General features: G+C 41.5%; 1 protein-coding gene across 10 annotated transcripts in view; it reads left to right on the top strand.

Annotated features, from left to right (window-relative positions):
- Nucleotides 1-15,726, top strand: part of NPAS3 (neuronal PAS domain protein 3) — a 464,246-nt gene that overhangs the window by 354,072 nt on the left and 94,448 nt on the right. For 8 of the 10 annotated variants that reach the window (XM_056547019.1, XM_056547017.1, XM_056547018.1 and 5 more), the window contains one exon: nucleotides 7,302-7,391. The exons of the other annotated variants lie outside the window; for them this stretch is intronic. In XM_056547019.1, the coding sequence (XP_056402994.1) occupies nucleotides 7,302-7,391 (90 nt within the window). The remainder of the gene's footprint in view (nucleotides 1-7,301; nucleotides 7,392-15,726) is intronic. 10 annotated transcript variants of the gene reach the window in all.

Below are 15,726 nucleotides of genomic sequence, written 5' to 3'. Positions count from 1 at the left end.
GAGAGGCCTGTCCTCCCTCCCTCTCGCTGCCTTCTTCCTTCATTCCCTCCCTCGGTTTTCTGCCTATCCCTCGCCTAGTCTTTCTTTACCTCTTATTTCTCTCCAGCAGAAAATCCTGTGCAGGGCTGTAGTTGTGAAGACATCATGTAGCATCTCCTGTCTCAGTCCTTACACGTTCTGATCATCCTTTTTTTTTTGTCTCTGTCCCATCGTGTTTAGTTGCTCCTGTCACGACTATCTCTTTCTGCTATTCTTTTCATTTTATTCTCCTTTTTTATTGCCCTGCCCCCTTATAGTGACTCCTGAGGTCTTTACCCCCCTGATCTCTCCATACTACACCCTGCCTCCTTATAGTGACTCCTGAGGTCTTTACCCCCTGATCTCTCCATACTACACCCTGCCCCCTTATAGTGACTCCTGAGGTCTTTACCCCCCGATCTCTCCATACTACACCCTGCTCCCTTATAGTGACTCCTGAGGTCTTTACCCTCCTGATCTCTCCATACTACACCCTGCCCCCTTATAGTGACTACTGAGGTCTTTACCCCCCTGATCTCTCCATACTACACCCTGCCCCCTTATAGTGACTCCTGAGGTCTTTACCCCCCGATCTCTCCATACTACACCCTGCCCCTTATAGTGACTCCTGAGGTCTTTACCCCCCTGATCTCTCCATACTACACCCTGCTCCCTTATAGTGACTCCTGAGGTCTTTACCCCCTGATCTCTCCATACTACACCCTGCCCCCTTATAGTGACTCCTGAGGTCTTTACCCCCCGATCTCTCCATACTACACCCTGCCCCTTATAATGATCTCTCCATACTACACCCTGCCCCCTTATAATGATCTCTCCATACTACACCCTGCCCCCTTATAGTGACTCCTGAGGTCTTTACCCCCTGATCTCTCCATACTACACCCTGCCCCCTTATAATGATCTCTCCATACTACACCCTGCCCCCTTATAGTGACTCCTGAGGTCTTTACCCCCTGATCTCTCCATACTACACCCTGCCCCCTTATAATGATCTCTCCATACTACACCCTGCCCCCTTATAATAATCTCTCCATTCTGGACCATTGTTCTGTGTTTCACGTCACACATGTACAGGCGATTTTCTCTTCCAACATCTTTGTTACTTGGTAATGTAGAGCAGCAGCTGGTTGCCCAAAGTAACCGTCTGTAACGCCCAAATCCATTATACATTTCACACTTCCTTTCATCCGTGTACCTGTAATGTTGAAGCATTGGGGTGGACATTCTTTAGATACACATCAGCAGTGCTGACACATAACAGAAAACACTAGCAGACACTTAAAGAAGCTCTTAGGATTTTTTTTTCTTTTACTTACATAGTGCAGCAAAGGCTATTGTAAGAAAATATTGTAGAGGTTCTTGTGTATACCTTGGGCTTACCTGTTTTTGCTGATGTGGCAGGCATGAGTTAGGCTCCATACTGGATGCAATTCCATCACTGAAAGGCCTAATGCTGCCTACATTTGTTATGGTTTGTATCAGAACCTACAAAAGCTGATGCTCGCTCAGTATGAAAATATAAAAACTTTATTGAAATAACCATACAGAGAACTCTACCCATAAAAATACTCGCCTTTAAAAACCAACAATCCCAGAAAGATAGGGAGCACTAACCTACATAAGAGCACTATAGTAGTGCTGTTTTGTAGGTTTTTTTCTCCCCATTTTTGTGGGGTTGTTGGTTTTTAAAGGTGGATATTTTTATGGGTAGGGTTCTCTGTATGGTTATTTCAATAAAGTTTTTGTATATTCATATTGAGTGAGTGTCAGTTTTTGTAGGTTCTATTGTGATATTTGACTGACCCATTACGGTGCATCTGCTGGACTTTGTAAGTTGATAATTTCCCATGAATCCTCTGGCTTTGCAAAGATAGAGAGAGAGAGAGAGAGAGAGAGAGAGAGTGTGGAGTCTTATCACTGAACCTGCTCATCTATTTAGGTTGCTGCTTCTAGAGTTAACCCAGGTGAACTGATTAGACTCATAAATGGGTTTGGGTTAGTTCACATTATGTGCAGTTTTGATATGTTTTCTAATTCAAAGTGCATTGTTTAGAGATATATATCTATAAGTAAGAGTGATTTGACCTATAATCACAATTAAGGTGTTTTATGAAGATTTGAGATCTGAGAGCACAGAGGTCTGTGAGCAACCAAAAGAGATCTAATAGGTAATGATGTCATTTTGTAGTTCACAGGAAGTCAGCTGACTCAGGACTGACCACTTTCTCTGACACAATAAGCACTATAATTTTTTGTGGATCAGCATGGTGATCACATGACCCAGTTACAGTAATGAACACTAGAGACAGACCTGTCGAACTAGTGATGGTGAATGTGCTTGATATGGGGAAGAAAAAACACCTGGAGTGCTTCTTTAAAAGACCTTCTGGACCTACAGGTCCTAATCCTCTTCCTTTCCTTTAAATCGCATCCAAGCAGCGCAACCAAAACGTTTTGTGTTATTTGTCTGCTGTCACGCAACTTTATTACAGTCACGATTTGGCTGTTCAAAAATAGCCAAAATTACAGACAAGTCATTGGTGACAAAGACATGAGCAGCCTGCGGCCACAGGGGGCCAAAAGTCCAATCAAGTTGTCCTGCATGTTACAAAGCGACCGCAATTACCATGTTTAGCTGTGGTGTCGCAACAGGACACTGAAATCTTCATGTTGCGCGACTAAAGCTGCTGGTAAGCCCAAGTCTAAGGGTGCGTTCACACTACGGAATTCTCGCGGCTGAATTCCGCGAGCGGAGGTTCCGCCTGGCGGCCGCCGCCGAAGTTGCTTCGGCGCTAGGGCCGCGGGGCACTGAGCCGTCACCATTGACGGCTATGGTCCGCTCGCGGATTCCGCACAAAGAATGAATATGTTCTTTCTTTGCGCGGAACACTTTCAGCGGCGGAAATGTCCGCCACTGAAATTCCTCAGTGTGAACAGGTCTCGCGGAAACCCGTTCACACTAATGTTAAAGTTCACACCGCGGAATTCCGCCCGGAAATTCCTCGGCAATTCCGTAGTGTGAACGTACCCTAAGGCTATATACATTGTAAAAGAACTTATACTGACTATTGTTGTGACGGGGACCTTCTGTAGTACACATAATATTCTAGAAATTACTTCGTAAAAGATTTTCTTGATATATTTCTGGTATGTTGTGAAGGTAAAATGTAGGACTGAGTGAGATTGAGGAACTCCGCTCGAAATGTGAGACCTTCCTGTAGACATTCTGTGAACATCACGACAAGGACGTCTACCTGTGGATATGACAACTTCGGAAGTGTTAATGCTACACCGCAATGTTTCGAACCATACCGTAAATGATACCTGCGTTGGTGAAAATGATTGCAAGTAGAATTGAAAATATGCATGAATGATAAATGGCGCATTTCATCAGCATATTCATGCTAGTCGCCGTTGACCTTGATTATTTTGTGAAATGGGCTAGCGCTGAAAACAAGTTTTTTTTTTTTTCTCCGATGCACAAATACAGAAGGAGATAAATGTCTGTCAAGCATATTAGAATTTACATTGGAAAGAAATATATTAAAACGGCTATAAAGATGAATTTCCTGGGTAGTTTTGCATTTACAGAATAGGGGGCAGAGGGGGAGGAGACTTGAATAACTCCCCGCCTTTACTTCCTCCCTGCTGATGTCAGCTGCAGTAGATAGACAGATAGATAGGTAGGTAGGCAGATAGGTAGGTAGGGAGATATATAGCTAGGTAGATAGAGGACATTCCGAAAGTCCACACACCCTTTACTATATTGTTATGTTTTGGCCTTGTGCAAAAAAAAAGAAATAAAAAAAAAAAGGTTTTACCCCCTTCATTCGTCACTCAATACCCCATAATGACAAAGTGAAAACAGAATGTTAGAAATATTTGCGAATTTATTAAAAAGGAAAAACTAAAATACTGCATGAACTTAAGTATTCACAACCTTTACTCGGTACTTGAAGCACCTTTGCCAGTGATTCCGGCCTCCAGTCATCTTGAGGATGAGGCCACAAGGTTTACACACCTGGATTTGGGGATTTTCTTCCATTCTTCTTTGTGGATCCTCTCAAACTCTGCCACGTTGGTCGAGGATTGTTGGTCAAACAATTTTTTAGGTCTCTCCAGAGATGATCGATTGGATTCAAGTCAGGGCTCTGGCTGGGCCACTCAAGGACATTCACAGAGTTGACCCTAAGCCTCTCCTGTGTTGTCTTGGTTATGGCCATTATCTTGTTGTAAGGTGAACCTTTAGCCCAATCTGAGGTCCACATCACTCAGGTTTTGGATTGGGTTTTTGTTAAGAATATCTCTGGACCCCCGCGATCTGACATCTTATCCCCTTTTCTTTGGATAGGGGATAAGACAGAGTACCCCTTTAATTCTTGAGGGTATTTTCACATGTTAAGTTTTCTAGTGCAGTTTTTCACATTAAAGCAGAGAGTGGATAGTAAAGTGAGGACGATTCTACCTTTCTCTTTTTAAAAAATAAATAAATTTAAAAAAAACAATCCTAGTTTTGGTTTTTATGCACCCTAATTCTGATCACTGTTTGAAGTGCTATAGTGCGCCCATTTCATTAATTACTTTTATTCACTCTCCTTCGAACCATAAGTTTTTCTTTTTTCCCCACCTGTGGATATGCCACAATTGTCTCTGATTAGGATAGCCCTTTAAATGTATCCAAATGAAAAGTCACACTAATTTGACACCCAAAACTCTTAACACCCGAATCTGTTCCCTCTTGTTTCAGTATCCTATGGTATTATTTTCTGCAAATATGTAAAAAATGACACTTTAAGCCATTTTGAAGGACGGTCATAAACGTAAGATTTAAAGGGGAATTCCAGGCAAAAACTTTTTTATATATATATCAACTGGCTCCGGAAAGTTAAACAGATTTGTAAATTACTTCTATTAAAAAATCTTAATCCTTCCAATAGTTATTAGCTTCTGAAGTTGAGTTGCTGTTTTCTGTCTAACTGCTTTCTGATGACTCACGTCCCGGGAGCTGTCCAGCTCCTATGGGGATATTCTCCCATCATGCACAGCTCCCATGACGTGACATCATCATTGAGCAGTTAGACAGAAAACTTCAGAAGCTAATAACTATTGGAAGGATTAAGATTTTTTTATAGAAGTAATTTACAAATCTGTTTAACTTTCTGGAGCCAGTTGATATATAAAAAATATTTTTTGCCTGGAATACCCCTTTAAGTCCCGATACAGTCCTGAGGCATATTTAAAGCGTACCTGTCATTTTAGGTGACTTTTCAGGATAAGCTGCCCTGTATGTATACATGATGAGCCACACTATTTAGCTGTTCTCCTAGAGATGGTGAACGAAGCTCCTCCCCTCCGCAGACTTGTATTGCTTGTGTTGCAGACATATGACAAAGCTGAGCTGATTTTCAGAGAATATTTGAGCAGCATGGTGGGGGGAGGGCATTTTTGTCTTATAAGATATATTACAACATTTCTTATATTCCCTTGCACTATTGATCTATGCAAAGTTTGCTAAAATAACACAGTGACTAATTACGGTAATAGGGATTGGCTCTTTTGGTTTCCTGGTACTAGGGTCATATCCCTAGTTCAACCCTGCTTAGATACTTTAAAAAACCTTCAAGTACAGTGATCCCTCAAGTTACAATATTAATTGGTTCCAGGACAAGCATTGTATGTTGAAACCATTGTATGTTGAGACCATAACTCTATGGAAACCTGGTAATTGATTCTGAAGCCCCAAAATGTCATCCAAAAATAGGAAAAAGTGAGGATTAAAGAAAAATAAGTAGATAACTAATACAGATAAAGCAAATCCTTACATATAAAAGTAAGAAAGATCTGCTGGGAGCTGTAATCACTGTCTATTTCAGTGTTTCCCAACCAGAGTGCCTCCAGATGTTGCAAAACTACAACTCCCAGCATGCCCGGACAGCCTTCCTCTAGTCCACTTGGGGTTGTCTCCTCTAGTCCACTTGGGGTTGTCTCCTCTAGTCCACTTGGGGTTGTCTCCTCTAGTCCACTTGGGGTTGTCTCCTCTAGTCCACTTGGGGTATTGTGGGTAGCTGTATACCTAGATGAGCACCCGTTCTAAACATATTTATAAATGTTCTCAGTATTGCTGTGTTTGGTATTAGAATTATCTCCAGTGATGATGCAAGTTCCTTCGAGAAGTTAGATATACATGTGTAAATCTTTCTAGTATCTAAGGAAGTGTTTTACAACCAGGGTGCCTCCAGCTATTGCAACGTTACGACTCCCAGCATGGGCGGACAGCCTTGAGCTGTTTGAAAAGTAAAAAAATGATGTTTTTCTTCTAAGCTCAATAGTTGTAGATTCAAGGCTGAGCTGCATCATGCACGCCACTTTCCTCCTTTCTCTGACTGAATGATGTACAGGGTTTGGCTTCCAGCACTGAGCCTTATACATCAATCAGGGAAGGTTGGTGGAGGGAGGACAGGTGCATGCTATAGCAGCTTAGCACCGCCTTTATGACTTTAGGAAGCTTAGAAGGAAAACATGATTTTCTAACTTTTATAACTTTAATTAGCTAAATAGGTAGCTATAAAATTATCCAGGCATGCTGCAAGTTGTAGTTTTGCAACAGCTGGAGGCGCACTGGTTGGGAAACACTAATCTGAAAGAGCATTTATAAAAAAAATTATAATATTTTTGAGATCTCGTCTTCTGTTGAAACATTCTATTCCGACTATTATTCTATTACGGCTCCCGTTGGATGCGTTCTCTCCTATACCCCTGACGGCAAATCTTCCCTACAGGACTGTTGTGGAATACGAATATACCAGTTTATAGATAGACAAGATTTGCTGTTCAGGATTACGAAAAAAGATGGGTAACAGGCCCTAAAGGAACCATATTGGTGGCCATGTTTAGTAGACATTGTTTCGTATTGGAATTTGCTTTGCCCCCCCAGCACCAGACCCCTGGACAGAGGCTACACGTCAATACGTGCTGCGGTTTTGTGCGTTCTTTCTGCTTGTGCTCCCCCTTCTGATTATGTGCAGAACTGTCTGATATCTCATTGTTTGTTTTTAATTCAACTGAAGAGTTTTATGCATTTGTCTCTCTTTGTATTTCTTTGCTTATCTTGTGTGCATTGTGCCTGTCTATCCTTTTCTGTATACCTTCCCCTTTGTGTGCCACACGTCCCCTCTTCTTCGTCTCTCTCTCCTGTCCGTTTTCCTGCCTGTTCTCCTCCCTGCCTCTCCGTTTGTGACTGTCTCTTGTTCTTTTCCCTGCAGTCTCTGGACGGATTTGTATTTGCACTAAACCAGGAAGGAAAATTTTTGTACATTTCGGAGACTGTGTCCATCTACCTTGGCTTGTCTCAGGTGAGTGTCCCTCATCTGTCTCTTCACACTTGGAACATCACAAGTTATCTGTCTTATGCAATTTTATTTTATTTTTTTCTGCGCGGGTGAATATTTCCAGCAACCCAATGTATAGAAATGAGAATTTCTCAAGTCAACCTATTTTGGATGCTATATGAACCAGTAGTCAATAGACATTCATGAGTCTAGACTTCAGTAGAAGAGTAATAGTCACTTACTGTAAACTACTACTAAGTATCGGTCACCTATGCCATCTCAAGGTATGCAGTGAATGAATATTCATGAGGCTGCCCCTTATCAGTTCATTAGGTATCTAGGCATCGATGCCGGTAATATCTGTGGTACAGTTATCTAACCTTTGTTGTCCATGGGAATACCTCCTGAGGTGAATATTCATCTCTTAAAGTATGGTTAAAGAGGTGCTCTGCTGCCCCAGCGTCCCAAACATTTTGTTCCGGACGCTGGGTGCTGGCTAAAATGGTCGTGACGTCACAGCCACGCCACCTAGTGCCGTCATGCAGCGCCTCCTCAATGCAAATCTATGGGAGGGGGCGTGGCGGCTGCCAAGCCTCCTCCCATAAACAAAATGTTCCGGACGCTGAGGCAGTGGAGTACCCCTATAAAAGCAGCGTTTTCCAACCAGTTTGCCTCCAGCTGTTGCAAAACTAAAGCTTCCAGCATGCCCGGATAGCCTTCGGCTGTCCGGGCATGCTGGGAGTTATAGTTTTGCAACAGCTAGAGTCACACTGGTTGAGAAACACTGCCTTAGAGAATGAGAATAGAAAGTAGTTATTTTATTGTCAATTAAATGTTATACTGGGCAGATAGTAGATAGGGAGATAAAACAAATAACACCTGTCTCTAAGCAGAGAGCTGTTTGCAAAGTTATACATTTATGTTTTTCTTCTAAGCTCAAGAGTTTTAGATTCCAGACTGAGCTTGAGCATGCATGTCTCTTCCCTCCCCCACCCCTCCCTGTCCTGACTGATTACTGTACAGAGTTTCAGTTTCAGCACTAAGCCTTGTATATCAATCAGGGTGGGGGGGGAGTACAGATGCAAGCTGTAGCAGCTCAGCCCCATCTTTATGATTTTTGAAAGCTTAGAAGGAAAACATGATTTAATAACTTTAGTTATGTAAGGCAATTATAAAATCATGTTTTCCTTCCAAGCTTAAGTGTCATAAAGACGAGGCTGAGCTGCTGCATGCTCGCTGCCATCTTCCCCACCCCTCCCTGCCCTGCATGATTGATGTACAAGGCAAAAAGCTAAACCCTGTACAATTATCATGTGGGGGCAAAGTGGGGTGAAGTGGGGGAGGCATGCATGACGCAGTTCAGCCCTGATTCCATGTCTCTTAAGATTAGAAGGAAAACATGATTTTATAACTTTTCAAACAGTCATCAGATAAGATATAGGTATCATTTGTTTAATCTCCCTATCAGCTATCTACCCATGTCGGTAACTCTCAGCATTATATAGAGCAGATAGATTCCCTTTACAGCATGGAAAAGCTTGACATCCTACTGCCCACATAGCACTTACAGTTGTGGCACACTAGTGCCATAGGATCCCCCATTGTAGTGCCATACGGCATCTTGACTCCACACTCCAGTAAGCCCCCCTATGCATTGTTCACAGTTTCATGCTGCATAGTAGAAGTATTCCTATGTAGTACCCAATGATATTCTCCATATAGAGATGTCAAGTGACAGATGGTAGTGCCAGTAAAGCTATCTCAGGGTTTGGATACTCACTGGGCAGCAATAACAAAGGTAGAGATATAGGCATACATATGATCATATAACTGGTATTGCAACATCATGATCATTGACCACATAGAAGCTGATGGCACTGTTATATATCCATGACCACCCTTTGTTTCGCCCTGTGTTTCTCAGTGTTGCGTCTTCGTGATTGTCATAAAGTCATGAGCAGTGAAGGGTGGCGCGGCGGGCTCCACCCCATATTTAATGTACCACTTGCCTCGTCTCAACGGGGTTCTTGCTCTTTGCCTGACGTGACCTGGGAGAGGGCAACAGAGTGTTAGCCGCCTGTCCCTGGTGTCCTATTATCCGCTGTTCCTGGCGAGGCTGTGCACTGTGGGATCTGACACTGTCACTCTCTGTCTGCTCACCTATCCCATTAAATAAGGCCGGCTAGAGAAATATCCGTGATGCATTCTAAACTAGGTAAAATTGGTTCCCCCTAAGTCCCACCTGCTTCTCTTTTGTGGCGCCACGAACGGGATCGAGCCTTCACACACGTACGGAGTGCAGTCAAATATTTGGAAGATATTTCAGTCCCTTCCGCCTGCCCGTATTGTCATTTTACATAATTGCCATTTGGTGTTTTTCCATTAACTCTAATGCATTGACACAATATGGAGTGCTCTGGAGTATTGCTCTGAGGAAATATAAGAACAGTCTTCAATTAGGTTGTGTGGAATAGTCTGCCACATTCTGAGGGATGCTTCGTATGTCGGGTAATATAGAGTAATAATGAGCTTCTTAGTAAGGTGCAACAATTGGAGCAGGTTATAAACAGCGGCATAATGTAACGCACCTATATGAATCAGTTCCGGCCCCTACAGTTCATATCTTAAAGGGTATAGCGAGTGTTTCCCAACCAGGGTGTCTCCAGCTGTTTGGAAAACTACAACTCCCAGCATGCCCGGACAGCCTAAGGCTGTCCGGGCATGCTGGGAGTTGTAGTTTTCCAACAGCAGAAGGCACTCTGGTTGTAAAGCACTGACCTAGACAATGGCAAACATCAGAACCTTCAGTCTAAGGTATACATCAGAAGATCCTTCTGATGTTTATGACAGACATGCGGCTCGAACCCAATGTGATTGGAGCCGAACAGTTTAGCGGAGCTTCTATAATACCTTGGGGCAGTAATTTCTACATGACAGAACTGTTCTGTATTTAGAAAGAATACAGCATGTCTCACAAGGCAGACTGTGTATGCATTGGTGCAGCAAGCAATTATTTCAGCTCCGAAGACTGCAGAATTGTCATCGCAGCAGTAGTACAGACCGTAATTTAGGATTTACAAATAAATAAGAGAAATCTAGCACTCAAGCAGAAGCTCCGTGAGAAAAGAACTTGCTTTTATTACGGATCCATTAAAAGGGTACAAAACAGATGTCACAGAAAGAACACGTGCTTGACGCATTTCATGGAGGTAACATCTTAGTCATAAGCGGATGACTAAGGAGTAACCCCCGCGAAACGTGTCAAGCATGTGTTCTTTCTGTTTTGTATTTTTTAATTGATCTTAAATAAAAGCAAATTTTTTATAGGACTTCTGCTTGAGTCCTGGATTTTTCTCTCTTATTTGCAAGTTTGCCCCGCTTCTCCTGCGAGCATCCCTTGTGCTCTTTGGAAGCACAGCAGAGGTTGAGCCGGCAATATCTATCGAATAATTTAAGATTAGTACAATAGTAAATGGGTACTCCGCTGCTCAGCGTTTGGAACAAACAGCCGTCACGCCCCCTCTCATAGACTTGCATTGTGGAGGCGGGGCGTGATGGCATGAGGCGGCGGGGCTATGATGTCACGAGCTCCCGGCTCCAGCGTTCGGAACAGTTTTTTCCAAACGCTGACCAGCGGAGTACCCCTTTAATAATACTTTAATTTCTCCTTACCTCCTGATCGCAGAGAGTTTTTGTTTCCCTTTCTATGCGCCAATATCCCCCCCCCCCATGATTAGCCATATTAATTTGCTTGTCTTATATGTAAATTAATCGATAAATTGGCAACTGAAGCTTGGTGCCAAAGGGGCGTGAACCAGGTGCCATTCAGCATGGTGTCAGATTGGCTCCACCTGCATGACCTTGGTAGACTGGCACCATCATAGGGAGCACTTCTGACACTGCAGCCGAGAAACACTAAGGAATGCTAAATATTTGGGGTCAGGGAATAAAGATTTGGTGCTAGTTTAACTTTTTTGGGGATTTGATATTTCCTTCTTAACATTTTATGTAAATTTATTCTGTATGAGAACTATAAAACCTGGTGTACAAAGGTAACAAAGACTTTAGACACAATGGTTTATAAGTGATGTTGTTCTGTAAGATCTCCCAATTTGTATGGAATCAACAAGGGTCATTTAGGCAGGCCGACATAGTAGTGAAAGTCCATTAGTGTGATGGTCAGTAATAAAGGAGTCCATTAGTGTCTGGAGAATGGGTAATATGGTTGTCCTGCTAAGTGATGCACTGCACTTTAGAAAGACAGGCACGCCAGATGAGAGGGGACTGAGTCTATAATCAATAGCGTGTAGTGGGAAAACCTTGTTGGTGTGCAGTACATTGGCGGACGATGATGCTTGGCGTGACGCGGTGTACACATGGTTTGCTAATACCACAAGAAGTGTTGATATCGCTGGCTATTTGGCACTGAAAACTGTTTTAAAGGTGTAGATGGAAAAAAAGGAATAAGTTTAGTAGATACGAATATAACTATGATTGGTAACCCTTCATTCCTGTAGAAAGATGAGTGTGTACTTTGCTATGTACATTCAACATATGCACCTGTAAATGCTCGTAACATAAATGTATACACCTGTAAATGCTCCTAACACATAAGTATGCCCCAGTTAATACACCTGATAATACTCCTAACACATACGTATGTACTGGTAAATGCTCCTAACACATACGTGTGTACTGGTAAATCCTCCTAACACATACGTATGTACTGGTAAATGCTCCTAACACATACGTATGTACTGGTAAATGCTCCTAACACATATGTGTGTACTGGTAAATGCTCCTAACACATACGTATGTACTGGTAAATGCTCCTAACACATACGTGTGTACTGGTAAATGCTCCTAACACATACGTATGTACTGGTAAATGCTCCTAACACATATGTGTGTACTGGTAAATGCTCCTAACACATATGTATGTACTGGTAAATGCTCCTAACACATATGTGTGTACTGGTAAATGCTACTAACACATACGTATGTACTGGTAAATCCTCCTAACACATACGTGTGTACTGGTAAATGCTACTAACACATATGTGTGTACTGGTAAATGCTACTAACACATACGTATGTACTGGTAAATGCTCCTAACACATACGTGTGTACTGGTAAATGCTTCTAACACATACATATGTACTGGTAAATCCTCCTAACACATATGTATGTACTGGTAAATGCTCCTAACACATACGTGTGTACTGGTAAATCCTCCTAACACATATGTATGTACTGGTAAATGCTTCTAACACATACATATGTACTGGTAAATGCTTCTAACACATACGTATGTACTGGTAAATCCTCCTAACACATATGTATGTACTGGTAAATCCTCCTAACACATATGTATGTACTGGTAAATGCTTCTAACACATACATATGTACTGGTAAATGCTTCTAACACATACATATGTACTGGTAAATCCTCCTAACACATATGTATGTACTGGTAAATGCTCCTAACACATACGTATGTACTGGTAAATGATCCTAACACATACGTGTGTACTGGTAAATGATCCTAACACATACGTATGTACTGGTAAATGCTCCTAACACATATGTGTGTACTGGTAAATGCTACTAACACATACGTATGTACTGGTAAATGCTCCTAACACATACGTATGTACTGGTAAATGCTCCTAACACATACGTATGTACTGGTAAATGCTCCTAACACATATGTGTGTACTGGTAAATGCTACTAACACATACATATGTACTGGTAAATGCTCCTAACACATACGTATGTACTGGTAAATGCTCCTAACACATACGTATGTACTGGTAAATGCTCCTAACACATACATATGTACTGGTAAATCCTCCTAACACATATGTATGTACTGGTAAATGCTCCTAACACATACGTATGTACTGGTAAATGCTCCTAACACATACGTATGTACTGGTAAATGCTTCTAACACATACGTGTGTACTGGTAAATGCTCCTAACACATACGTATGTACTGGTAAATGCTCCTAACACATATGTGTGTACTGGTAAATGCTACTAACACATACGTGTGTACTGGTAAATGCTACTAACACATACATATGTACTGGTAAATGCTCCTAACACATACGTATGTACTGGTAAATGCTCCTAACACATACGTATGTACTGGTAAATGCTCCTAACACATACATATGTACTGGTAAATCCTCCTAACACATATGTATGTACTGGTAAATGCTCCTAACACATACGTGTGTACTGGTAAATGCTCCTATCACATACGTATGTACTGGTAAATGCTCCTAACACATATGTATGTACTGGTAAATGCTTCTAACACATACATATGTACTGGTAAATGCTCCTAACACATACATATGTACTGGTAAATCCTCCTAACACATATGTATGTACTGGTAAATGCTCCTAACACATATGTATGTACTGGTAAATGCTCCTAACACATACATATGTACTGGTAAATCCTCCTAACACATATGTATGTACTGGTAAATGCTCCTAACACATACGTATGTACTGGTAAATGATCCTAACACATACGTGTGTACTGGTAAATGCTCCTAACACATACGTATGTACTGGTAAATGATCCTAACACATACGTGTGTACTGGTAAATGCTCCTAACACATATGTGTGTACTGGTAAATGCTACTAACACATACGTGTGTACTGGTAAATGCTACTAACACATACGTATGTACTGGTAAATGCTCCTAACACATACGTGTGTACTGGTAAATGCTCCTAACACATACGTGTGTACTGGTAAATGCTCCTAACACATACGTGTGTACTGGTAAATCCTCCTAACACATATGTATGTACTGGTAAATGATCCTAACACATACGTATGTACTGGTAAATTATCCTAACACATACGTATGTACTGGTAAATGATCCTAACACATACGTGTGTACTGGTAAATGATCCTAACACATACGTATGTACTGGTAAATTATCCTAACACATACGTATGTACTGGTAAATGATCCTAACACATACGTGTGTACTGGTAAATGATCCTAACACATATGTATGTACTGGTAAATGCTCCTAACACATACATATGTACTGGTAAATCCTCCTAACACATATGTATGTACTGGTAAATGCTCCTAACACATACGTATGTACTGGTAAATGATCCTAACACATACGTGTGTACTGGTAAATGCTCCTAACACATACGTATGTACTGGTAAATGATCCTAACACATACGTGTGTACTGGTAAATGCTCCTAACACATATGTGTGTACTGGTAAATGCTACTAACACATACGTGTGTACTGGTAAATGCTACTAACACATACGTATGTACTGGTAAATGCTCCTAACACATACGTGTGTACTGGTAAATGCTCCTAACACATACGTGTGTACTGGTAAATGCTCCTAACACATACGTGTGTACTGGTAAATCCTCCTAACACATATGTATGTACTGGTAAATGATCCTAACACATACGTATGTACTGGTAAATTATCCTAACACATACGTATGTACTGGTAAATGCTCCTAACACATACGTATGTACTGGTAAATGATCCTAACACATACGTGTGTACTGGTAAATGATCCTAACACATACGTATGTACTGGTAAATGCTCCTAACACATAGATATGTACTGGTAAATGCTCCTAACACATACGTATGTACTGGTAAATGCTCCTAACACATACATATGTACTGGTAAATGCTCCTAACACATACGTGTGTACTGGTAAATGCTCCTAACACATACGTATGTACTGGTAAATGCTTCTAACACATACGTATGTACTGGTAAATCCTCCTAACACATATGTATGTACTGGTAAATGCTCCTAACACATACGTGTGTACTGGTAAATGCTCCTAACACATACGTGTGTACTGGTAAATGCTCCTAACACATACGTGTGTACTGGTAAATCCTCCTAACACATACGTGTGTACTGGTAAATGCTCCTAACACATACGTATGTACTGGTAAATCCTCCTAACACATATGTATGTACTGGTAAATGCTCCTAACACATACGTATGTACTGGTAAATGCTCCTAACACATACGTATGTACTGGTAAATGCTCCTAACACATACGTATGTACTGGTAAATGCTACTAACACATACGTATGTATTGGTAAATGCTCCTAACACATACGTGTGTACTGGTAAATGCTCCTAACACATACGTGTGTACTGGTAAATGCTCCTAACACATACGTGTGTACTGGTAAATCCTCCTAACACATACGTGTGTACTGGTAAATGCTTCTAACACATACGTATGTACTGGTAAATGCTCCTAACACATACGTGTGTACTGGTAAATGCTCCTAACACATACGTGTGTACTGGTA

The sequence above is a fragment of the Hyla sarda genome, chromosome 11, assembly GCF_029499605.1.
Source record: "Hyla sarda isolate aHylSar1 chromosome 11, aHylSar1.hap1, whole genome shotgun sequence".
Lineage (NCBI taxonomy): Eukaryota > Metazoa > Chordata > Amphibia > Anura > Hylidae > Hyla > Hyla sarda.
This window is presented reverse-complemented; position numbering and strand designations above follow the sequence as displayed.